The 25,609-nt window shown below is 35.4% G+C and overlaps 1 protein-coding gene across 3 annotated transcripts in view; it reads left to right on the top strand.

The window, feature by feature from the left end:
• The window catches only part of brinp3a.2 (bone morphogenetic protein/retinoic acid inducible neural-specific 3a, tandem duplicate 2), a 69,231-nt gene that overhangs the window by 27,469 nt on the left and 16,153 nt on the right, over positions 1-25,609 (top strand). For 2 of the 3 annotated variants that reach the window (XM_001341533.7, NM_001309829.1), the window contains 3 exon segments: positions 7,970-8,160; positions 13,465-13,655; positions 23,685-23,790. In XM_001341533.7, coding sequence (XP_001341569.2) covers positions 7,970-8,160; positions 13,465-13,655; positions 23,685-23,790 — 488 coding nt within the window. 3 annotated transcript variants of the gene reach the window in all.

Below are 25,609 nucleotides of genomic sequence, written 5' to 3'. Positions count from 1 at the left end.
TTCAGCATTTCACTCCCATGCACCTCCTTCCCAGCATGCACTGGACCATGAATAATTACAAATGCTTTGTTTGACAGTTTGCCACTTTCATTTGCACATTTGTTGTTGACGTTGTTTTCATGTTTACTTATTTAATGTTGTCTGATGTCGAGAAGAGTTTGTTCCTCTTCTACATAAAAAAAAGATCAGCTTGTTAATAATTATCCTAGTCGTGTTACATGCACCAGGTGTTATCCTATATGAAGCCTTCATGTTTCATAACCGTTTCTATGATGATAACTCTATCTGTCAGGCAACATGAGATTAATAGATTCCTTATAAATATTGTAAATAAAAACGTGCACACAACTCTTCAGATCTTAGTTAAAATCAAGTGTATTAATTAAGCTTATTAGCCACGCTTTACAAAAGCATGCAGCCAACAATAAAAGTGTGTTTCATAAAAAAATAGCTTTCACAGAGATCTTTTATATGTTTACAAAGTAATTCATAAGCTAATCTAGGGTTTGGAATCCACATCAATAACTTGTTCTTTTAAAAGCGTGACTTGTCAATGCAAGGAAAGGATGATAAATGCAGCATAGCTCCATAAAAGTCTCATATTACATTTGTGACATCCTTAGATCAGATTGCATCTTTTTAATGCTAATGCAGATTCACGGTAATATGTTGCAGAGCCTGGAGCCTTTTTACTCAGACAATCAGCATGTTCTTTCCGATAACAACATATGCATGTAGCAGACCTAGAGAGATTAAAAGTGGCAATATTATATCGGGCAGAGCTTTTTCTCCTTCGAGCGCAGCTTTGTTGCGTTGCTCAATTCAAATAATCCGCAATGACAGGTAGAAGATGAATTACCAGAAGTGCTTCTCCTACTTACAGTGGTGTGTAACACCGCCGTCCGGGTAATGAAAGTGCACCATCTCATCCCTCCTTCAATTTCCCACGTTCTTCTTGATTGAATTTGAAAGAATTTTAATGAGTTCTTTGTTGGAAATAGCCCTTTTTTGTACATTTGGAGGATTTCACTTTGCAGAATATTGAGAAAATGCCATGTCATAACATTCAAAGATGGGGTCCAAATTTACCACCTGCTTTACTGAAGCACTGCCACAGGATAGTTTCCAAAGATGCTGATGTGCACACACACTGAAGCAATTCTCTCTCTCTCTCTCTCTCTCTCTCTCTCTCACACACACACACACACACGCAATCTTAATAATGTAAGTAGGGAAATCAGCTTGAAATTGCTTGTAAAAGGTCACTTCATAAAATGCTATTTCCTTTTCATGATGACAGCTGCCCTTATTTAAAGTTTCTCTTCTTCCTGAATGCTATTCAGATCATCTTTTTAATAATTATCTTAAAGGCATAGATAAAAGCTTACGACATAAGCCTCAAGTACTTTTTGTTCTCCCACAGAAAGCACAGAGGAAGTTTCAGTGCACATTCAGTGTTGCAAAGACTGATGATCGTAATGAGCATTTCATATAGCGCAGCAGAAGTCCCATAGAGCGCTTCCTAGAGAAGCCTTTAAACTGCTCTCACACAAAGCCTTACCTGATAAGACAATCCAAGCTTATCGTGCTCAGCAGTGACGGGAAAGAGAATGACAGGGAGGATTTTCTGTCTTTACTTTCCTCTTTGCGGAGCACCTTTGAACTCCTGAAAGCTCAGTTCCCAAAGAACCGTCCAGTTTAAAAAAGTAGTTATCTTGGTGGCATGTGAAATTGAAAGCGATCATCTAAATTCAAGCGAACAGACACAATCCCAAATGCCCCACCAAGCACAATATTAACTTGCTTTACAGCAGCTGAGGGCGTAAGCTTATGAAATTAGCAGAAATTATATCCTGACATAAATCCAACAACAGCTTCGGCCATACATTAATAATGTGTGTGTTTTGTGACATAATTTTGACATAATTCTATCACTTTTGCTCCCTAATGAATTGCAAAACAGCAGATGGAATTAAGGGTGTTTGCTGGAATGAATCAATCAAACATCTGGGTCGAGAGGCCTCTGTCATTACTCCTGATTTAATGTGATAGATCCCCTTTCAGAAGGCCACCCCGGCTCCATCCATCACCTGTGCATGAGGTTACTCACTATTTCTCGGCTAACTGAGAGGATAGGCTTAAATAGAAGAGAGGCGCGCAGTGATTGGAGGGTGTTTTGAGGTGCACTGAGTGTGAGATTGTGCCAATGCCTTTCTTAGAGGCGTGTGTCTGTTTTAGCATATGCATAATTATGTAACGCAGAGCTTAAAAATAAGGACCGGGGGTTGAAAGAATTATACAGAGAAAAGGCTTGAATACTTAATTGCCTGTAACTGCATGAATTAAATGTGTTATTTTTGTATGCGCTGTGAGTTGCTGCTGGTGAGACGACGAAGAGCATTAGTCTTGACCTGTCAGTTGAGAAGGCAAATAGTTTCTGGCAGGGCTGATTAATTATTATTATTTTTTTTAATAGCTTCATCAGCTGCTCATCATTTAATAAATGGCAATAATACTTTTAGTGTTGTGCTTTGGGAAGATTCATTGGTCTGTGTTTCCATCCTGGGTTACAGTATGTTAGCGCACATAGCAACAATTTGTGTCACTCTGTGCTGTGATGTATGCCTGTGCATTAATGTTTCACTAAAAGACACACAGCAAGATTTGAAACCTCTTTGTTTTTACTATAAGCAGTTTTTAAGACCTAATTTACCACACAAGATGTCACAATTTATTTAAAGGGAGAGTTTACCCTAAAATTAAAATGTACTATATTTACTCAAGTGGTTCCAAACCTTTATGTGTTTTTAATTTTTTAAATTTTTATTTTATTTTATTGAACACAAAAGAAGATTTTGGGCCCTATCATACACAATTTTCAGTCCAGTGCAACAGTAATTTTCACGTTTTATGCCACATTAGCCATGCGACTGTACGGGTTAAAATGCTTTCATAATGCTTAATACACACAGGATGTAAAGCAATACACAAATATCTTTACACACACACACACGCACGCACACACGCACGCACACACACACACACGCACGCACACACGCACACACACATATATATATATATATATATATATATATATATATATATATATATATATATATATATATAGTTGAAGTCAGAATTATTAGCCCCCCTGTATAATTCGCGCCCCTGTTTATTTTTTTCCCCAATTTCAAAAAGATTGTTTTGGCACATTTCTAAGCATAATAGTTTTAAAAACCTATTTGTAATAACAGATTTATTTTGTCTTTGTCATGATGACAGTAAATAATATTTTACTTGATATTTTTCAAGACACTTCTATACAGCTTAAAGTGACATTTAAAGGCTTAACTAGGTTAATAAGGTGAACTAGGCAGGTTAGGGTAATTAGGCAAAAAAAAAAAAATTGCTTAAAGGGGCTAATAATTTTGTCCCAAAAATGGAATTTAAAAAAATGAATAACTTTTTATTCTAGCTGAAATAAAACAAATAATATATATATATATATATATATATATATATATATATATATATATATATATATATATATATATATATATATATATATATATATATATATATATATATATATTTTTTTTTTTTTTTTTTTTTTTTTCTCGGATGGACTATACCTTTAATAAAGGTGTCCTGAACACGATTGATTTGCATCAACTGATCACAATTACTAGGAACAACCACATTGACCCATAACAGCTCAGTCAACAAATTAAAGATTGTTAAATGAATACAGAATGAAAACACACATTAAAAAAAGAATACTAACAATATTTAATATATTAGCTATTCCCGCAGACACGATTGTGCTATTACATAGTGAAGTGCAAATTTTAACATAGCTCAGTGCTGTAAAGCATCTGTAATATGTAAATTTACACATCAAACCTGTTAATTCCAATAATAATGCACACTTCTATCTATAAGGATTTCTTTCCCTCTGTTTTTTTTTATTACTGATGTTATTTATTCTTTTTATTGTCTTTTTATGTCTGCACTGTGTTTGTACTACTGTAAGGGGAGTTCCTATCACAAAGACAAATCCCTTGTTTGTAAACATCCTTAGCAATAAAGCTCGAACTGATTCAGAACATCAGTATCAAAGTGCATTACTTGTTGCTAACAGGTATAGCTTAAATGGTAAATGTGTAAGTGAATGTTGTAAAATTATTTTTGTAAATGTTATAATCCGAATCTTATTTTTTCACATAAATCTGCTTTGGCATCCTTGCAATATTTAAATATCTACAGTTCACCAAAACCATTAATGTACTGTATGTGTGTATACTTTCACAATTGATTTGCTTCCATCTTTGTGCACTTGATGATCAAATCAAAATGACCAAACAAGCGACTAACATTTACAATATAAATAATATATCTTTATCATCATGTATTAAGTAATTAATAATAATATTTATTCTTTGTTTTTATATTTTAGCTGCATGAACATATCAGTTCTTATGTCACAAATTTTTGTTTTAATATTCAAATTCAATGGCACAAAAATGCATTAAACTGGATGAACTGGATGTCGGTTGGACTTGTGTGCATTTTGTCACAATAGTTGCATCCTCTTAGCCTTAAAAAAATTGACTGTTCATTCTTAACTAATAGGACATCTACTATGTAATTTAGAGTGTTGGGCAAGCTACTTGAAAAATGTAGTGAGCTAAGCTATTAGCTACTCTACTTAAAATGTAACTTAACTACACTTAGAGCTATACCCTCTAGGAAATGTAGCAAGCTAAGCTAATAGCTACTTGGTAAAAGTAGCTCAGCAACATCAAAGCTATTTTTGCAATTTTCATTTTTAAATCCTACTTAAATCCAAGTCAATCATATCTTATTGATCAATAAAACTGTCTACGAATCATATGAGGCATAATTGTTCAGTTTAATTATTTAAGCTACTGCAAATAATATGCTGTACCAAACAGGAAAAAAAAAAAAAAAAAAAAAAAAAAAAAAATATATATATATATATATATATATATATATATATATATATATATATATATATATATATATATATATAACTTAGGGCTGGGTGATAATTTCTTATCGATAATTATCACAATAAAAAAAAAATCGATAAAAATGTGTTATTTGTGTATTTGTTTTGACAATAATAGGATCTTTTGTTGTCAGGCTTAAGTTTCCTTTTTAATATTATGATATTTTCTTTGAAATCTGTAATGCCACTATTGTCCCTCACCGACGGTAAATCAACCAGCCTTTATATATTTAAAGGACCTAATCACTGAGGAGAAATTAGATGCTCAAGACATAATCTTTAAAATAATGACATATTGAAATTGAGCAAATATATTACAGACGTTTACAACAACAGAGGATCATTAATTACATCCTTATTTTCCACAGAGCAAAGCATCATCCACCCGCAGTTGTTTAAGACGGGCACAAACTAAATATGCTTTAGCGCCAAAACAATCAAACTATTTTCACAGTTTGATTTTAATATATTAACAAAGTGTAATTTGAGCAACATGAGCTGGACAGTCTTTACAGGCTATTAGCAGCACTTATAACATGTTATATTACCTCGGAAGATTAAACTCGGTCTGAAGGATGATAAGAACTCAGAGGCTTGTCGTGTCAATAGAGACACTCCCCGTATATCTCGCCTTGATGCACGCTTTATAAAATGAGAGTCTGCATAGGCCCATATTCGTGCCAGTCTGTCAGATGAAATTGGTTAAAACATCCGCAGATATAATGGAGATCTGCGCATAACAGGGTTTTATGCGTCCCGCAATATGCGATGTCAAGAGGGTGACAGAATAAGGTAAACTGCACACACTTTATGATGTAATGCGTGGACCCATCTCACATCGCAAAGCATAACTAAACCTTTACATGTCCATGCTTAATCAGTCATCAAATAAAGGATTATTAACAATCAATAGATCAAGTAATCGTTAGCATCCCTAAATAAAATATATTAAAGAATATTTCACTCTAAATTTACCATACTCACCATTAAAAGAAGAGTTCATCCAAAACTAAAAATTCTGTGACCATTAACTCACCTTTTACTTGTTCCAAACTTGTTTTATTTTTTTCTGATGTTGAACAATAATATCCAATAACTTGTAATGTCTTTAGTTGTTGAAAACTTGAACAGTAAATGCTGAATTAAGATTGTTCTTTTGCTTATTATTTTATTTATATTGTCAGACAGCTAAAACATTTCACAAAATGTGTTAAATCAGCTGCACAAAGGGATTGGTATGCTGAAAATTCTATAAAATTGATGGATATCAAGATTTTATGTTTATCGTGATAAATATCGATATAGACCGATATGAAAAAAAAGATTATCGCAATAATAGTTTTTTTGCCATATTGCCCAGCTCTAATATAACTCAAAAACAACAAATCCAATAAAACCAGGTGTTACACATTTGAAATACTATAGTAATCTAGTAAAGGGAAATATTGAGTAATAAGCATTATCCTACCCATAATCCTCTACCTCAGTAATCTTTCTACCAAGCAAATTTCTCGTGTTAGCCTAACTAATTGGAAATGTCACCGACCAGAGCGATAGGTAGCTGTAATGCACCAAAAGGTTTGTTGTCGACCACCATAAAACAGGTAGAAAAAGGAATCATCATTTTTGCCATCATATGGATTTACTTTCATCAGCTAGACACCGGCCTTACAGCTCCGTGAATGTCTGTGCTGTCACTTGTTGATCCTTGATCAGTAAGTGTAGCTTGTGTGGACGCTACTGTGCTACTTGACTTAAAAAATAGCTACGCTACAGAAAAGCTATTTTGATTTATAAAGTAGTGACGCTACCGCCACGCTACTGAGAAATGTAGTTAAGCTACTAGCGTCACTATTTGTAGTGACGCTACTGCCCAACACATGTAATTTACTAGTAACATCTAATAGCATAATTTACTTAATAACAATAAAATGAAGCCATTTTACTCGGGTATATATGTCACAAATCAGAATAAAGATTATCGCAGCTTTCATTTCATGCCAACTTTAATTTGTGTCTGATTGATTCATCTTATAAATATCATTCCTACAGCTCCAGGAGTGTTTTGATCATCATAATTATCTTTAATACTTATCATTGAGTGAAATATATGTCATGTGGAGTTGTGTCAGAAACCTAGAGGCAGAAAAAACAAAAAAGCACAACCTGTTCGTAAAATGAGATCAATTGCAAACAACAACAATCTAGTCAACTGACAAACTGAAAATGGAGAAAATTGATTATCCAAATTTAAATTTTGCTCGATTGATTGATTGATTGATTTACATTAATACTTGTCAAAAGTAGGCAAATAAAGGCTATCACAACTTCTGTCATGTCAAAATAAATTTTAAATGACGTATACTATCATAATAATAATCATCCCCCCCTTAGAATAGACAACATAATATTTCCCACGTACAGTAGATCATATTGAGTTAAATTTATATCATGTGGTGTTGTTGAGGAAGCAGGAGCGGCTAAAATTAAAAAAAAAAAAAAGGGATGAGTCACCAAAACCTGGAGCATTGTTTGTCTGTCTTTTGCCTTGAAGGATTTCAGAGCTTTGTGGTGGTATTTTTTTTCTTCTTCTTTTTCATTTAACTTTTTTTTTTCTTCTTCACACTTTTATGAAAGGTATTGGTTGTCACCACAGGGCAGACTTCTGTGAGTCTTTCTGTCAGGGCAGATTTCTGTCATGAAGTGTTTATTGAGCATAGCACCTGTCAGCTGCACATTCGGAGACAGCGCCCTACGCGTGGTATTCATCCCCCAAATGAAACATGCTCTGAGAACCTGAGGCTAGAGATGCAGCTTGGCAGGAGCGTCGGTTGCCCTGCAGGCCTCCTTCTATCATGTCCAAAACATTTGAGAAATGTTAATGAAAACAGATCATTAGGGACAGGCCTGTTTACTGTCTCTGTTTTCCTCATGCAGGGAATTTGGCCGATGGAAAGTGAATAACTTGGCTGTGGAGCGACGGGATTTCCTGAACTCCCCCTTGCCTCTCACCCCGGAGTTTATAAGGAACATTCGACTCCTGGGACGCAGGCCCACAGCCCAACTAATTACTGACAACCTGATCAAGAAATATGGGACCCATTTTCTACTGTCAGCTACACTAGGAGGTAGAAATATATGTTTTTGTCTGTGACAAATACTCATGGTGTTTTAGCAAAAAGGTCATAATACCTACTGTGAGCGAGCTTGAGTTTTTTGTTTGTTTTTTTCCCCCTCTGAAAGAAACAAACAGATCTCATGCATATTTACATCTCAATTTCCACTCTATCAAGCCAAAGAAAATCACTTGTGACATGCTTTGCCTCCCACTGACTTATAATGTATTACTTCTTCCACTGTGTGCTCGGAAAGGGGGAGGCAGGTGCAAACAGATGGCATCATGGCCAAAATGGGTTACCTTTCCGAAATCTGCACACATTATTTCGCTCAGTTCTCCAATTCGCAGCAGCCTACGCTTACAAGTTGCTTCACGTAATGCAACAGTATTGGCTGTACACAACTGATGTGGCCTTCACTGCTCTGGAAAACAAGCAATATTGTGTAAGGTTAGAGCATGAAAATGGAGATGCGTGTCATGGCTTTGCTGCAGAGATTTGACTGGAATACAAACTGCCGCACAGAGTTTCTGAGCATGTACAGTGGAGGCATACAATATAAATTTGCACTAATCTGAACTCAAGAGCTGCATATTGGCACAGATTTCTAAATTCTGTTTTAGGTGTGGTGATGTTTAGTTAATTGATTTTGTTACACATTTCTGTTTATTTATTTTAACAAGAAAATAATATACATATATATATATATATATATATATATATATATATATATATATATATATATATATATATATATATATATATACAGTTGAAGATTATTAGCCCCCAATTTCTGTTTAATGGAAAGACACATTTCTGAACAAAATAATTTTAATAACTAACTTTTAATAACGGATTTATTTTATCTTTGCCCTGAAGACAGTAAATAATTTTACTATAATAACTTTATTAGATATTTTACAAGATAATACTATTTAGCTTAAGGTGTAATTTAAAGGCTTAGCTAGGTTAATTGGGTTAATAAGACAAGTCATTGTATACCAGTGGTTTGTAATGTAAGCAATACAAATATTGCTTAAGGAGGCTAATCATTTTGACCCCAAAATGGTTTTAAAAAATAAAAACATTTTTTATTTTTTCTGGTTGAAATAAAACAAATATTACAAACAAATAATTGAAAAATTTGTTGCTCTGTTAAACATCATTTGACAAAAATTTGAAGAAAAAAAAAAAAATCACAGGAGGGCTAATGATTCTGACTTCAACTGTAAGGATATGACCAAAACATTCATTTGCTATATTACAGACTAAACTGCTGTATCTGTAATCTTTAAAAATAGATCATCACCCAAACCAAGATTAGCATGAGCAGTTTGTGATTTAAAGGGATGGTCCACCATGATATCATCTTTTAAACTTTAGTTAATGTTTACAGAGTTTAGTTTACAGTGTTAGTTTAGCAAAGCCTACAGCGAACGAAGTTTGGGGACTACAAAAAAATATCCAGGTTAGTGAGATCACAAGCGCTTCAGGTTACGTACATTTACCATGCGCAGCGAAGGGGTGTGGCCAGAGGCGCTGTAATGCTATAGCAGAGAAAGCTAAAATGCCCTCCAAATGCTGCTATTTCCACAGAGCTTTTTCTATTTGTGTATTTTTCACGTCCTAAGGACAAGATACAAAGAGAGGAGCACTTAGAATTTAATTCAATTATGTTCCAGAGAAAAAAAAAATATATAGCTAGCATTTGACAAAGGAGAGCTTCTAGAATATTTCTCAGTTCAGTGCTGGATTTGGCTAAAAACTCCTCTAAGGAGCAACTCCGACCATAATAGCAGAAGCTGTGGATTGTGAGCCACAACCTGTAAGTATTTTTGTTTGTTAAAATTGATTAGTTGCATGCACAGTTTCTAGCATTAATGGTATATTGTAGCAAGGATGTAAACAAGGATGTAAACAATGGGTAATGCTGTTTGGCACGGTTAACCAATTAGCTACAAATTCATATTTATCCGTCAAACCGCTGTAAACACCCACAATCCTTGCCAGTGCTGCAGTATCTCTCTATGCTGCTGTTTTCCCTGCATTCTACATCTCAAATAACAAACTCGCAAAAGATATGTGAACGTTTCATACTTACACATGCTTACTCCGAATAAATATATATATGAAAGGCACTTGTCAGATTTAATTTTAGAGAGCAGACATTAGGTTCAGCTGTGTCCTCTTCACCCTCTGTCTGACTCGGGCTCAAACTGATATGGCTAACAGCTAGACTGACTGACAGTGTTTGCACAGCGCAAAAGCGCATGCTTTTAGGAGCGTGACACTTTTACTTGCGACTTGGGGCCAATCTGCAAATCACAGCACATTGTGTTAGCTAACCACCTCTTAAGGGTGGGCCTTTCGGAGGAACTAGGTAATATGACAGTCGTTTTCATGTTAGCTGAGTAGCAGTATATAATCAATGAAAGATACATGAAAAAAAAAACAATAATTTGATTTCTTTACAAATGAAGCATGAGCACACATTGCTTGCAGCTTTTAAACACAACCAAGCCTTAAAAAATACACTCTGGACCACCCCTTTAAATTAGACCATGTAATTTCTAAATATTACAAAAAAAAAAAAAACTGATGGTCTGTTTGTTAAATCATGCAACAGAAAACATAATTACAATAAACAGTAGACATGCAGAATGTAAATGCAATTTCACTCTGCCCATAGGTGGCACTTTGGAACAATATTTTCCTGGCTGAAAAATAAGCAGGGCTGCAGCATTTAATCATTTTCTTTTCGACGCAGTCCCTTTATTAATCTAGGGTTGCCACAACCGAATGAACCAACAACTTATCTAGCATATGTTTTACGTAGTGGATGCCCTTCCAGCTCCAACCCATCACTGGGAAACATCCACACACACTCATTCACACACATACACTACTGACAATTTAGCTACCCAATTCACATATACCACATGTTTTTGGACTTGTGGGTAAAACCGGAGCACCTGGAGGAAACCAATGCAAACACGGGGAGAAAATGCAAACTCCACACAGAAATGCCAACTGACCCAGCCGAGGCTCGAACCAGCGATCTTCTTGTTGTGAGGTGATTAAGCTACCAACTGCACCACCGTGCTACATTGCTTGTTCAGGCTTCTTCAAACTGGTAGCTTGTGTTTTAGAACAACTGTATTTGTTAGATGATTCGTTTACCCCAAAATATTTCCTCACTCAAATGTTGTTCCAAACCAATTAAGTATTCCTCATAACATCTAATGTCTAATGGACTTGAAGAGATTTCTGTTTCCAATGAAAATCTATTTACTTAATATTGGACACTTCAAAAACATCATAAACTAACATACAAAATCCACATGAATTGAGCAGTTTAGTCTACAGTGGGTATTGTGAGGAGACACAATTGCTGTATATAAAAGACCGATTTAGTTATTGTTTTTCATTATACTTTTTTCAATTCAGATAGGAACCTTGATCAGTAAACAGTGTCATTTTTCAAAGGGCCATTTTTCTATGTCACACCAGCGTGTTTGAGCTTCTGCAAGAACCATAGTTTGTTTGTGTTTGAGTCAAGCAGGTACGGTTGAGCTTCTGTTCATGTTCACTGATCAATGTTTATATGTGGATGAAAGACTAAATTTAATCTGTTTATCGCATAAAGCAATCATGCCTTTTTGGAAGAGTTAGATTAAACTGCTCGATTTATATGGATTTATTTTGTGATCTCTTTACAAATATTTTAAGACGCCAGAGTAAACAGACATCAAATTAAAGGACTTTATCAAATTTGATTAAAAATGTGTTCTTTTGTGTTAAAAAAGGAGAAAAGATGAACAAAAGACTTGCGGGTTTGGAATAACATGAGGGTGAGTAAATGACAGGGAAAAAAAGTATTGAACACATGAAGATAGGGAGTTGTAGAAAGGCAGTGAAAGCCCAGACAGCAGCTCAAATCTCTCACTAGTTCTTCAGCAACCCTCTGCCCTACAGTAAATGAATATTAGCTGCTTCAGTCCAACATCGACATTACCAGATGAAACCAGAGTAGACATTTCAGCAAGACAATAATTCAAAACACAGTCAAGGAAACTCTCAAATGCTTTCAGAGAAAGAAAATCAAGCTGTAGAATGGCCCAGCCAATCACCTGACTTGAATCTAAAAAAAAATAAATATCAGATTTGACAGAAAAGACCCACAGAACTGTCACAATTTTTACACTCTGTTGAAGTCTGTGAAAAAATCTCACCCGAGCAATTCATGTGACTTCATTCTCCATATAAGAGGCATCTTTAAGCTGCCATCACAAAAAAAAAAAGCATTTTATATAAAGTGTTAATTACATTTTAATAGTTCAGTACTTTCTCCTTGTCATTCCATTGTTATTACACATTGGATACACATTGGACACTATACAACAATTGTATCATATATATATATATATATATATATATATATATATATATATATATATATATATATATATATATATATATATATATATATATATATTTTTTTTTTTTTTTTTTTTTTTTTTTTTTGCTTTATTTTTATGTTTGTATTTTTTAGTGTTTTACCAAATCTTGTTCAAATTCATGTCAACAGCTCCTTTAGAAATATTATTCCCAGGAAAAATCCAATACTTATTTTCCCCCGCTGTATATGTAATTTATTTTTTTCACTACACTGGGTCATCACAAAGGAAAGATGTTTCTTATTATTAATTCAAAGTACAGGCTGTTTTTACTGGATTACATTCAGTGCAGTCTGGAAACTCGTATGTAGATTCAACAGAGGGGTTCTTTCCTGAAAAGCGCTCAAATAACTGATACTTAATACATTTCACAACCACAAAAAAAAAAAAAAAAAATGTCTGAGTAAAAGATTGATTTTGGGATTTGAAATCAGTGTAATTACCCCCTGGGGTCAGCAAATGCAGACATGCATTTCAGCACATTAATTCATAAAATAGTCTGTCATTTTTGATCGTATTGATAAGACAAACACAGATTTGAAAACTGTAAAGGTTATATATTTATTTGTATATTCATATTTGCAACAAAACAATATGTTTTTGTAAAATTGGTAAAACTGTAAGACAGGGAATGCTTTATCTTTCTGACTCTTCAATATGACTGGCAGACATGTCTGAAAAAATAGCTGAATCTCTGCGAAATGAGAAATATTGAAGTACTGTTCAAATTGTTATGTGGTTAATCAGAAACCCTTTAATAGCTTGCATCAGAATCGTTGATACATTCTGAATGTGCACAGAATAGATCAATTTGTACTGTTTCTATATCAGCGAGCATGGTCTCTTTCATTTCCTCTAGGAGAGGAGGCTTTGACTATATTTGTGGACAAGAGAAAGTTGAGTAAGAAAGCAGAGGCAAGCGACTACACCAGTAACAGCACAGCGGTGACTCTGGAGGCCCTGCACCAGCTGGCTGCCTCCTATTTCATAGACAGAGAGAGTACTCTGCGAAAACTGCATCACATCCAGATTGCCTCCACTGCCATCAAGGTATGTCATTAGTCAAGTCAGAGCCCTCAGCGTCCTTCTTTCAACTCTTCAAGAATAATAATGTTGAGTATAACAAAGTGCTTGTTTTTTTCCCCCACTTTCCCTGTTGCCACGATCCTGCTATGAAAAGTGTCAGATGTTTTGAGTGGGTATCTAGAGATAACCATTCACCACTGTAAATGACGGGTTCCTCATTGTGTGGAAGGAAAATGTTGCGCTGGTTGTACAGTACATTTTGTTCAAGGATGGAATATTTAGGAATGACCTGCGATGCTGAGTAATTAATTTAAGCAATTAAAATATGTTTAGGATGTTTATATAGCAATATTACGGGGAATATCTAATATGAAAGAAAACAAAAGTATTATTTATTTAGAACCCACTTAATAAATTTTCTCAGAAACTGTTGGTAGTTATTTATTTTTTTGTAACAGGGGTTATTAAGAGTTAGGAGCATGGATTTCAGTTTTTGCATTTTGCATATGTGTATTTGAATATGTATTATTATATACTTCCCGACAAAAGTCTTGTCGCCTATCCAAGATTTATGAACTACAAATAATAATTTGATTTTCTAGTTAATCTTTGGTATCAGAAGTGGCTTATATGAAAGGCAAAGACCTCTGGATTATGCTTATTTTACCTGAATAAAATATGTTCATGTCTTTAATTTTATTTATTTAATTAAGACAGCAAAGTCTGACTTTGCTTAGGCAAAAGTCGTGTCACTTTACAGAAATAATGTACAGTATAGAATGTAAAGTCATGATGCAGTGGAAAAATAATTAATATTGTGTATGACTCCTATGAGCTTGGAGGACTGCATCCATACATCTCTGCAATGACTTAATCAACTTATTAATAAAGTCATCTGGAATGGCAAAGAAAGCTTTCTTGCAGGACTTCCAGAGTTCATCAAGATTCTTTGGATTTATCGTTAATGCCTATTCCTCCACCTTATCCAAGACATCCTCAATAAAGTTCATGTCTAGTGAAGTGACTGGGCTGGCCAATCCTGGAGCACCCTGACTTTCTTTGCTTGCAGGAACTTTGCTTGCTCTCCTGCTGGAAAAAATATTTGACGTCTCCTTTGATTTGTAATGTAATGGGCAGCACAAATGTCTTGATACCGCAGGCTGTTGATGTTGCTATCCACTATGCAGATTTCTCACACACCACCATACTGAATGTAACCCCAAACCATGATTTTTCCTTCACCAAACTTGACTGATTTCTATGAGAATCTTGTGTCCATGCAGGTTCCAATAGGTCTTCTGCAGTATTTGTGATGACTGGGATGCAGTTCAACAGATGATTCATTGGAAAAATCTACCTTTTGCCACTTTTCCAAATGATCAACTAGAAGTCAAGTTATTATTTCAAGCTTTTACAACTGGGGTCGATGACAAGACTTTTGTCATGTAGTGTATTTCATGTAGTGTTTAATATACATAGTAAGCCTATTACAATCAAGTAAAATGTTAACTCACAAAATATTGGTTAAATAATTGTCTGAACAGGCATTCACATATAAACATACAAATTAAACACGTATTCTGATCTTTATGTATTCAAATATTTTTATAAAGTGATTATACTCAATTGTATGATGTTTTAAGTTACTTAAAACACTTCTTCCTGACAAATCATGTATTGAAATGAATCCATCAATACTTGAACAAAATAGTTTAATATTAGCCAGATTTAGATTTCTTTTCTTTATAAGATGTCACAATTAAGGGTTCAGTCAATGCACTATTTGCAGTAGCCGTTACACTTTTGCTGACAGCCATTTAAATTGGTCACACAAAGCTGTCCAAATCCCCAAAACAGACATTTACTCTGTCACAGCAATGCACAGTTTGACACATATATTCCAGACCACACTTTGATGATCCCTCCCCATCCCATTATATACAACAGCGCTTTCCCTTGGCACACAACTGCTGCAGTGCTTAGGCGGTTTTATTACAGTTGGGAGGGCAGATCTCAGGTGTCAAGGCTGTGTTTGTCTGTTTCTGGTGAGAAAAGCAAAAGAGCGCTGTGACTGACGGAAGCAGCCTGCCAGGCAGGACGGTGCAGCTCCAGCAGCGCAAGAGAATGAATCGCAGAAGCAGCAGGGGTTTCTGACACACACATCATTTCCACAGGGCGTTGACCCATGTCTACATTTCACGGGACAGACTGAGGCGTTCGTTCCTCCATATGAATCCGAGATTAAACAGCACTGGAGTACAGAATGAGGTTTTTAGCTCCCCCCACTGGGCACCACGGAGGGGAAGTTTTGCTATTTCCTTTCAGAAGAAAAGCCTATTAGTGTGTCGGTGTGTTGGGACTGTGAGCAGAAAACACAGGAGCGACGCTCTTTACAAAGTCAGGCTTTATCCCACCTTTGTGGTTTTCCTCAGGTTGTTTGTCTAATGCGTGAAAACCTGAGCCATTCTGCAATCGGCGGGGATCAATTTGCTCATGATTTGACCATTTTTTTTCATACCGGATCAGCTCTAACCCAAGCCAGAATTGAATTTACAACCATGATACCTTCTGAAGCACATGCCGCGTTAGAATTGTAACCGCAGGGTGAACAACAACAACTCTTTTGCAGAGAATTGACTGTTGTGTTATAACCAACATATTTCATGAAAAAGCATGTCTTGGCTGTCATGCCAAATTTTGTCCAGGTTATTGAGCCAGCCATGACAATATTATGATTCATTTTTCTGGACCAAACCAACACATTCTCACTCCCAACTTGTCACAAATGGACAGTCGGTAATGACCCCTTGGTATCACTTTTTTAATGCACAGAGCACCCGACTAGCATCAGTTTTACCTTCCATTAACCTGAGTGTGAACACTTGGAGGATAAGAAATTTATCATCAGTATATTGTACAGTACTGTCCTTAGAACATGTTATACTGTAGAATGATATTCAGTTGACGGGGCAGCACAGTGGTACAGTGGGTAGCGCTCTCGCCTCACAGCAAGTAGGTCGCTGGTTCAAGTCTTGGCTGGGTCAGTTGGTATTTCTGTGTGGAGTTTGCATGTTCTCCCCATGTTTGCATGGGTTTCCTCCGTGTGCTCCGGTTTCCCACACAAGTCCAAAGACATGCGATATATGTGAATTGGGTAAGCTAAATTGTCCGTAGTGTATGTTGTTGAAAGTAAGTGTGTGGGTGTTTCCCAGTGATTGGTTGCAGCTGGAAGGGCATCCTTTGTGTAAAACATGTGCTGAATAAGTTGGCGGTTCATTTTGCTGTGGTGACCCTGGATTAATAAAGGAACTTAGCCGAAAAGAAAATGAATGAATGATATTTAATAGAAATAGCCAAAATAATTGTACTTAAATACTGTTTATTGATATTTGAGCACCTTAATCAACCCCTAATCCTAAAGCTAACAATTTGGGAATAGCCAGGGCTTGATATCAACTTTTTTGATCGCAGGCACTGTGGCTAGTAGTTTTCCAACATTACTAGCCACTCGCCATTTTCACTAGCCACAATTTTGCTGTTGGGAAAATAAATTTTATATGCATAAAATTTGACTTTTGCATACTAAAATTAATTGATTTCGATTTTGTGTTTTTTCACATGCCTCCTCATTCATTTCACATTTTGTGTTTTGTGCATGAGCTTGCTCAATGAGCATGAGCAAATAGGGTGTGGTTTCATAGCGTCGCATTGCAATTAGTTATGCAATTTTCCTTAATACTAAAGAATTAACAAATTTTTCCATAGCCACACACACACAAAAAAAAAAGAAGTATAAAACAAGCAAGTGTCAAAACAAGCTTAATATAGCTGTATACATGCACTTTTTCATATGGAATACAGGAATACATATGGAATGTCTTTAATGTCCCAGAAGGACAATTAGGTTTACAGCAATAGCCAACAGTTAACAGCAACAGGTCACACTCAACAACATAGAAATAACAGTAAATAATAAAATTAGTCAAGTAAAATAGTTAGGTAAAATAAATAAAACACGTCCAACTTAAAGCTTAAGTAACCCAACTGCTGTTGGAACAAATGAATGCAAATATCTGTATTATTATTATTGTTAAATTCAACAAAACCTTTCTTAAAACAAAAAAATAATCTAATTGAAATTTTTAAAAAAGAATTATGCACAGTAGTCTGTAGAGGCTAAAGTTCAGTTAACTATTCATAAATGGAGAGTTAATCTCCTATTGAAGCAATATAATTGTAAACGATGATAACTATTACCAATAATAACTGGAAGCAAAATAAAGCAGATGTAAAACATACCATACCATGTGTGATAATATAAGGAGGATCATGTGCACACAGTTCACGTTAGGTCCGCTAATAATCTGTTTAAAGAATGGTTAAAGCAAAAGCAACTGCTACTGCTTACAAAATAGACATTAAAAAAAATAAAAAAAATCACAAGCTCTTGAGAGCAGCAGGAGTGGATGTACTAGCGTCACTTTTTGTCCAGTCTATTTAAAAGAGACCCGATCGCACCAGTTATCAGATCACAGTTATCTTGTATACTCTCACACTGGCTTCGGGCTATTGGACCATCCTTATTGTTGAACTCAGCTTTTTAAGCAAACTACAATTTAATATATTTTCAACCAGCCAAAGTGGCTAGTGTGAGTTAGGGTTGGATGATGTCGACCAATTGGGCATTGTACAATGTCTAATGTAAAACATCGCGATGGACACTGGCATTGTCGTCACAGGCGGCAGTGAATTTATTATTTATTTTTCATAACAAATTAATTGTTTGTAGATTGTAGATCTTGAGACAAGATGAATTAAATATCACATTTGACAACTATAGTGAGACATGATCCAGAGGTACATCCATGATAAACTGTCTGACGTGCACTGCTTTCTAAGGTTTTGTGCTCAAAGCACTTGCTGACTGCTGGAGCTCAGATGCAGGCATACGCTGCCGTGCATGACAGAGTGTGTGCATGTTTGTGTGTGTGTGGTCGCGTGATGTGCGGTTTCAGCGGTATGGTGTGGAAGGAGGGCTTTCTAGAAATGCTAGATGCCAGTGTGGATGTGGATCGTCTTTGTTCTAAAATGGCATTTTAAACCTAAGTCATATTAGTGTTAACGAGGCCATGTATTTTTTTTGCGAGCTGGTTGCTGCTGCAACGGGGGCGGGGAAGAGGTTCACCATTATGATGTCTATCGGCCATCAGTTTTTTTTTTTTTTTTTTTAAGTTTATCTTATTTTATTTTATATCATTCTTTAGATTTTTTTTTTTTGTCATGCACAGACCTATGTCATGTTGTTTACTGCAGCACCTTAGTCCTGGAGGAACATTGTTTCGTTTTACTGTAAACTGCACTTTGTATTGTTGAAATTACAATAATATTTACAATAATAATTACCCTAGTGCGAACGGCTATTTAACCCGCCACAGCTGCAATCTACCCAAATTTGGCGTGTTGGCAGGTGTTAATGTCAAGCCCTGGGAATAACCATGTATACACTGCAGCTAAATTAGATTATTTTTTTTTTATTCATTTTTTAATGCTTCTCTCTGCATCATAAACACACTAGAGCTGCACGATTCTAGCTAAAATGAGAATCACGATTTTTTTGCTTAAAAACAAACATATGGCACAACATCGATAATAATATTATGTGTAGGTCTACTGGTTTTTTAAAATAATTCTATTCTACTTATAATAATTCTGATGTTGAATTATTATGTTTGAAATATATGCTTGCAATCTGTCATATTAGACAAATTTATTCACTGGTAAAATCAGACATTTGCCATAATCAGATTATATTCAACAACATATAGGCTAGAGTAGTTATACTGACATTGTAAACATTTATTTTTATGCACAACTTTGGGTTGGCTATGAAAGAAAAAACATATCAAATGCTTGTCGTAATTATAACTCTAAAATGCGATAGGATCATTTAAATAAAGTGCACACTTTCGGTTTTATTTTGACTGCTAAGTGCTTGTTCATACTTCGCGCGCGGTTCCCAAACGATCACTCTGTGCCACAAACAAAATATTATTTACAACTGTATTACCAGTTACTCGCAACATATGCAGGTTCTGTTCACTAAAGTGGACGCGCGCGCATCCATCATTAAGTAGAGTGCGCGTGCACCCTCTCTGTGATAACAGCTCACGGTCAGCAGCTCACGTCACGTGTGATTTCCCGGCCGCGAAAACATCATTATATGAAGACAAAAATGACATTTTTAGGTGAATTATACCTTCTAAATACATTATGCGACTCATTCAACATCATTTGGAGGTGTCAATGTCAGTGAGCAACGTATATGAAACAATGAAAAGACTCGTGCAGCCGCTTTTTTCTCTCTCCTGAATTTGAAAATATGATTGACAGAATTGTAGAAATGCTGGATTAAGATCGTCTAGGGGGTCGAATCGAGATCACGATCTTTTAACAATTAATTGTGCAGCTCTAAAACACACAGATAATTAATTCAATATCTAAATCTATAAACAAAATTCCAAGAAATTCAGGAAGTGACAAACACACACATATATACAATTGGGTACAGTATCTTCTTTATGCACAGTACAAAAACATTAATAACAAAATAAAAAGATGGCCATTATTTTTTATACACAATTATTTTTAGGGATTTTTCACCTTTTATTGGGATAGGATAGTTAAGATTACAGACAGGAAAGCATTGGGAGCAGAAAGAGGGGAAAGATCAGCAATGGACTTCGAAGTGGGAATCAAACTCAGGTCACCACAGTGCTATACTGTATATACTGTCGGCCCACTAAACTACTAGGCTATTGGCGCTGCCAAAATATGCCCATAATTACCTTAAACAAAAATGTTTTATTTATTTATTTATTTTTCTAAATATACCAATTGCTCCTGACCATGTATCAAAATCTGGTGAATCGGCCTTAAGAATGTGTTGTTTAAATGACATATTGGCCATCCAGCCAGGAGTTCTCTAGTCCTGAAGCATTCAAAATCCCAGCTTTCACCATGGGTCAAAATTTTGACTTTGTAAGACCCTCTTTTAAAATTTTTAATGCATAGTCTAATCTAGTAGTGCTTTCAAAATGAAATGCTGAATCTGTGGTATTTGTCCATCTGTGAAATTGAAAGGGGGAAAAAAGAAGCCTCCTATCATCAAAATTTGAGAACTGATTTCTCTTGGTGGAATATACATTTTAAGCCTGCAATTGAGATTGACATTTGTTACTGTTGCATAGCTTTTTGCTATGCAGTGTCAGAATCAACAGCAGACTCTTGATGTTTCACATTAAGCCAGAACAGCAGAGGATCACGAAAGTCCAGGTGGCCTATAATTTGCCATTACAAGGTATTTTGTGACATACAAAGTATTTGCTTTGAATAACAGCTGCTATCAGTAAAGGAAATCTAATATCATGCTTCACTTGTTCATCAATCAGTATTCATTTACCATATGGCACATCATATGGTGCATTAAATAATAAAGCTTGTAGATATATCATTTGATTGCATCATGTATGGTCGTTTTATAAAAGAAAAATCAATTGCTGCTGAGCTAAGCTTGGTATTTATTGCTGTTCAAGCTTTTGTTCAAGCCAAGCACTCAAGCCATGTTTTATATTCACTGGTGATGAGTCAGAACATAACATATTATTAAGCATATTTCACAAATGAATTCAACTAAATTAGAGAACACTCATGACTGTAGCATACAGATAGATTACAACAAAAAATTGTTAATTACTGCTGTAAAATTTTTTATAAAGTTTACAAGTACATATTTTCAAATACTTCAGCACATCTGCAGCCACAGGACATCACTAGTCTCTCACAGGGCATTACTAGACTCATAAAAGATATCACTAATCTCACAGGACATCACTAGTGTCTCACAATATACCACCAGTCTTCAGCAGGACATCCCTATTCTTCTTAGCTTCTAGTAACTTCTTAGCCATGCCTTTGTCTTCAATGATTTTTTAGAGACTTTTAATCAGGTTTAGAGCAGGGCTATGGGCTGCTATTTCATTATTTCAGTGATTTAAGCCTGATATTTAGAACTGAATTTCCTGTTTTGCTGTATGACTATGCTTAATGTCTTGCTTAATGAAAATTGCTGGCTAACTTGACGATGAAGGTGTGATAAAAATGGCATTTATTCTGCCAAATTATAGCTTTTTCAGACCCAACTCCGGCTGTAGGAAACATCCCTAATCCCTGACCTATCCTTTAAGGATACATTTTTTTCACAATTTGCATTCAGTCTTTAATATTAACAATTAACAAAATTAGTTCTATTTTAATGATCTAGGCGCAAAGTCCAAAGTGCATGGGGCAAAAGCATTAAGGGCAAGTCTGAATCCACTTTTGGTATTTTAAGAACAGACAAAACAGTTTGGGCCCCAATGCATGGTCTAACAGGGTAGTGCTAATTCTCTTAATGAGTTATGGATGTGTTTTGAGCCTAACATGCATTAAACCAATCAGAGTCTCACCTCCCATTTCCTTGAAGAGTCAGTTGCGTTGCGCCATGTCGCAATGGCTATTTACATGGTGGACTTTGTAAGTGGAAAAACTGAATTCTTCACTAGGAAACAGATAAACAGAGCATCTGCAGCGCATGGATAAAGAATGAGCCTCCTCCATTTGGCCTCTTTACTTTACTTTTACTCTTTAATCCTTTATTTATTTATTTAGTTTGATAAGGAAACGGTGTCGTACATACTCCACTGAAGACATCCGTCAGCCTACATATTTAATTTAATTTGTTAAGCGCAAAGATCATATTCTTCTGCTCCTTATAGTGACACATACAGTACATCTCCAAAACCTGACAAGTGGATAAATCTAATGTTTTTATTAAAATATAAATATTCATATAATAATATTTGATTACTTCATTGGCGTTATGCTCACTAGGGTGCATTTACAATATCTCAAAAAATGCAGTGTTAAATTGCAGCTCAGCAAAATATTTTATTATTTTTAAATCATAGTTGAAAAGACTTATGCTCAATAATATTTTGTGGAAACCATAATTGCACTTTCTTTGTAGGATTATTTAATTAAATAAAGGTTCAAAAGAACAGATTATGTTTGAAATATAATTTTCTATTGCAGAAATATAAAAATTATTTTCTTGTTTACTTAAGATAAATTGTAATGTAAACTACTGAATGTCACTGTATATATATGGAATATACCACCTAAAGGTCAAAATCCTGTACAAATAACCCTCACCATAAAGGTGAACATTCTTACAGTGCAATATCACATTCAGCAGACTTCCCTGTTACTAACGTTAGACCCTTCAGTGAATTTGTGATGGAGTGGCAGAAGACAACCTTGTCTTACCTTATCTAACTGCTAGCCTGGAAAAGATATCATCTGACAGGCCGAATCGAAAGAGATCACTGAATTGATGAAGGTTCACTGGCACCATAAGAGAGAAAAGTGTGAATCAATTATGCCTGCTTCTCCGTGTCATGAGGAGAGAAGGATGACTGGAAAAGAGAAGGAAAAAATCGAGTGTGATCTCTTATTGCAAATGCGGATAATAGTGAAGCTAGCTCGCAGTAAAGGTCAGTCGAGATACCTTAGTCAATATGGCCACATAGAGTCGGACCATCATTAAGTACCTTCCGCTAAGGTTAGATAACATTCTGCATTGTAGAGCGAAATGAGCTTCTGTTTTCTTTGTGAGTGTAAAAGAATCTCTGAATAAGGAAGCTAATCAATTAAACACATTTCATAACAGAGCGAGGGGAAAACATTGTGCGGCAGCTCTCTCAGTGAGATGAGAAGAACAGTAAGTGATTATCTGTGAAAGGACCACCACTGCATGCGCATTATCACCATGTCTGGGACAAACTGAGTCACTAGGCACAGGAAGTTTTTATAATGCATCTGCTCAGCGCCTGGCTGCTTATTATCTCTTTTAATAAGGAAAACAGGGAATGGGTTTATTGCACACTATTTTTCATGTAAAATATAATGGTACAGTGGTGAAACTGATCATGCTGTTGTCTGAATTTTGTTTCCCAGGTAACTGAAACCAGGACTGGTCCTCTCGGCTGCAGTAATTATGACAACCTGGATTCTGTCAGTTCTGTGCTGGTTCAGAGCCCTGAGAACAAAGTCCATTTGCAAGGTATGAAATGATGTTCAAATCTACTATGTCAGGTTGTGATACTGTGATGGATGTATAACACAAAGGTTTTCTTTATCCTTTTTTTCAAAAACATGACAGCTCTTTTTGTAAAGAGCATTTTAAAGGAACACTTCACTTTTTATTTTTCAAAATAGGCCCAAAAGTTTACTCCAGTGCATATAAAAAAAAAGTTTTGTCATTTTTTATTTATTCAGCCGATCTCCAAGTCTGGAAAGACCACTTTTAGCATAGCTTAGCATAGATCATTGAATTAGATTAGACCATTAGCATATCGCTCAAAAAACGATTTTAACCTTTTAAACTATTATAAGTTGACTCTTCTATAGTAACACAATGTACCAAGACTGACAGAAAATAAAAAAGTAATAGTTAAGGGAATAGTTGTAATAGTTAAGGAACTTTGCTGCCGTACCATGGCTGCAGCAGGCACAATGACATTACACAGGACCTAATAATCGTGTAACTCAATAAAACAAACATGACCACAGGGAGCTTGCCTTGCAACCATGGAGCCATTTGTGAGAGAGGATTTAGAACATATTACTTTTGATGCCGATCCTGAGTCATATATATCTGAACCAGAACACACTGAAAATAAGCTTTTGGATGGAAGTTAGCCCCTTTTCAGGCTCTGCAGAATATTATTGCAGTATCTGCTGCAACCGTGCCATGTCAGCAAAGTTTTTTTAAACTTTAAATATGAAATGTATTAAAATGCTTGGATCATTTTTAAACGAGATGCTAATGGTCTAATCCAATTCAATGATCTATGCTAAGCTAACTTAATAGTGCTCCCTCCAGACCCAGAGATAACCTAAATGGATTCAAAGGAGACAAAACTAAACTGTTTAACAGGGGAACTGTAAATTGAGCTCCTTTTCAAAAATGCACTGTATTCCTTTCATAGTATACCGGGGATACACCCCTGCTTTTTACGAGAAGTGCCATGGGACTTTTAATGACCACAGAGAGTCAGGACCTCAATTTAACGTCTCATCCGAAAGACGGTGCTCATTGACATTATAGTGTCCCCTTCACTTTTTACTGGGGCATTAGAACTAACACAGACGACAGGTTGAGCACCCTCTGCTGGCCTTTCTAACGCCACTTCCAACAGCAACCTAGTTTTCCCATGTGGTCTCCCATCCAGGTACTGACCAGGCTTACAGTGAGTAACCGGTCTTGGGCTGCAGGGTGATATGGCTGTGGCAAAAAAACAGTAAACAGAAGTAAAACTGCTGTATAACCACAGTAGAATTAAGTACAATTGCAAAATTGCAATACAATGAAGTATAAACACAGTCCAAATACAGTACAATAAAGTTCAACAGCAGTATAAGTTGCTGTTTGTTCTTTAACATCTTCCAAGAATAATGTGTTCCTTATTAAGGGATGTTTTTTGGATTAAAGGAATTTTCCAATTTGAATTTTTTGAATGCTGTTTAATTTGCAAAAACAAATAATAAAAATAACTGCAGTAAAACTGAACAGTACAACAGAAGTAGCATTTATACTAGGATAACTGTGGCAAAACTAAATGCAACTGCAAAATTGCAGTGTGAGGTGTAAACACAGTTAAACTACAATGAATACAATAAAGTTTAAGAGCGGTAAAATCTGCAGTACAACTGAAGTTGTAAACAGAGGAGCAATATACTGTAGTGGCATATACAGGTTAAGTCAGAATTATTAGCCCCACTATGATTTTTATTTCTTTTTTTAATATTTCCCAATTTATGTTTAACAGGGCAAGGACATTTTCACAGTATGTCTGGTAATATTTTTTCCTCTGGAAAAA

The sequence above is a fragment of the Danio rerio genome, chromosome 6 (genome assembly GCF_049306965.1).
Source record: "Danio rerio strain Tuebingen ecotype United States chromosome 6, GRCz12tu, whole genome shotgun sequence".
Classification (NCBI taxonomy): domain Eukaryota; kingdom Metazoa; phylum Chordata; class Actinopteri; order Cypriniformes; family Danionidae; genus Danio; species Danio rerio.
Note: the sequence above shows the minus strand (reverse complement) of the source record. Positions and strands in the feature narration are given on the sequence as shown.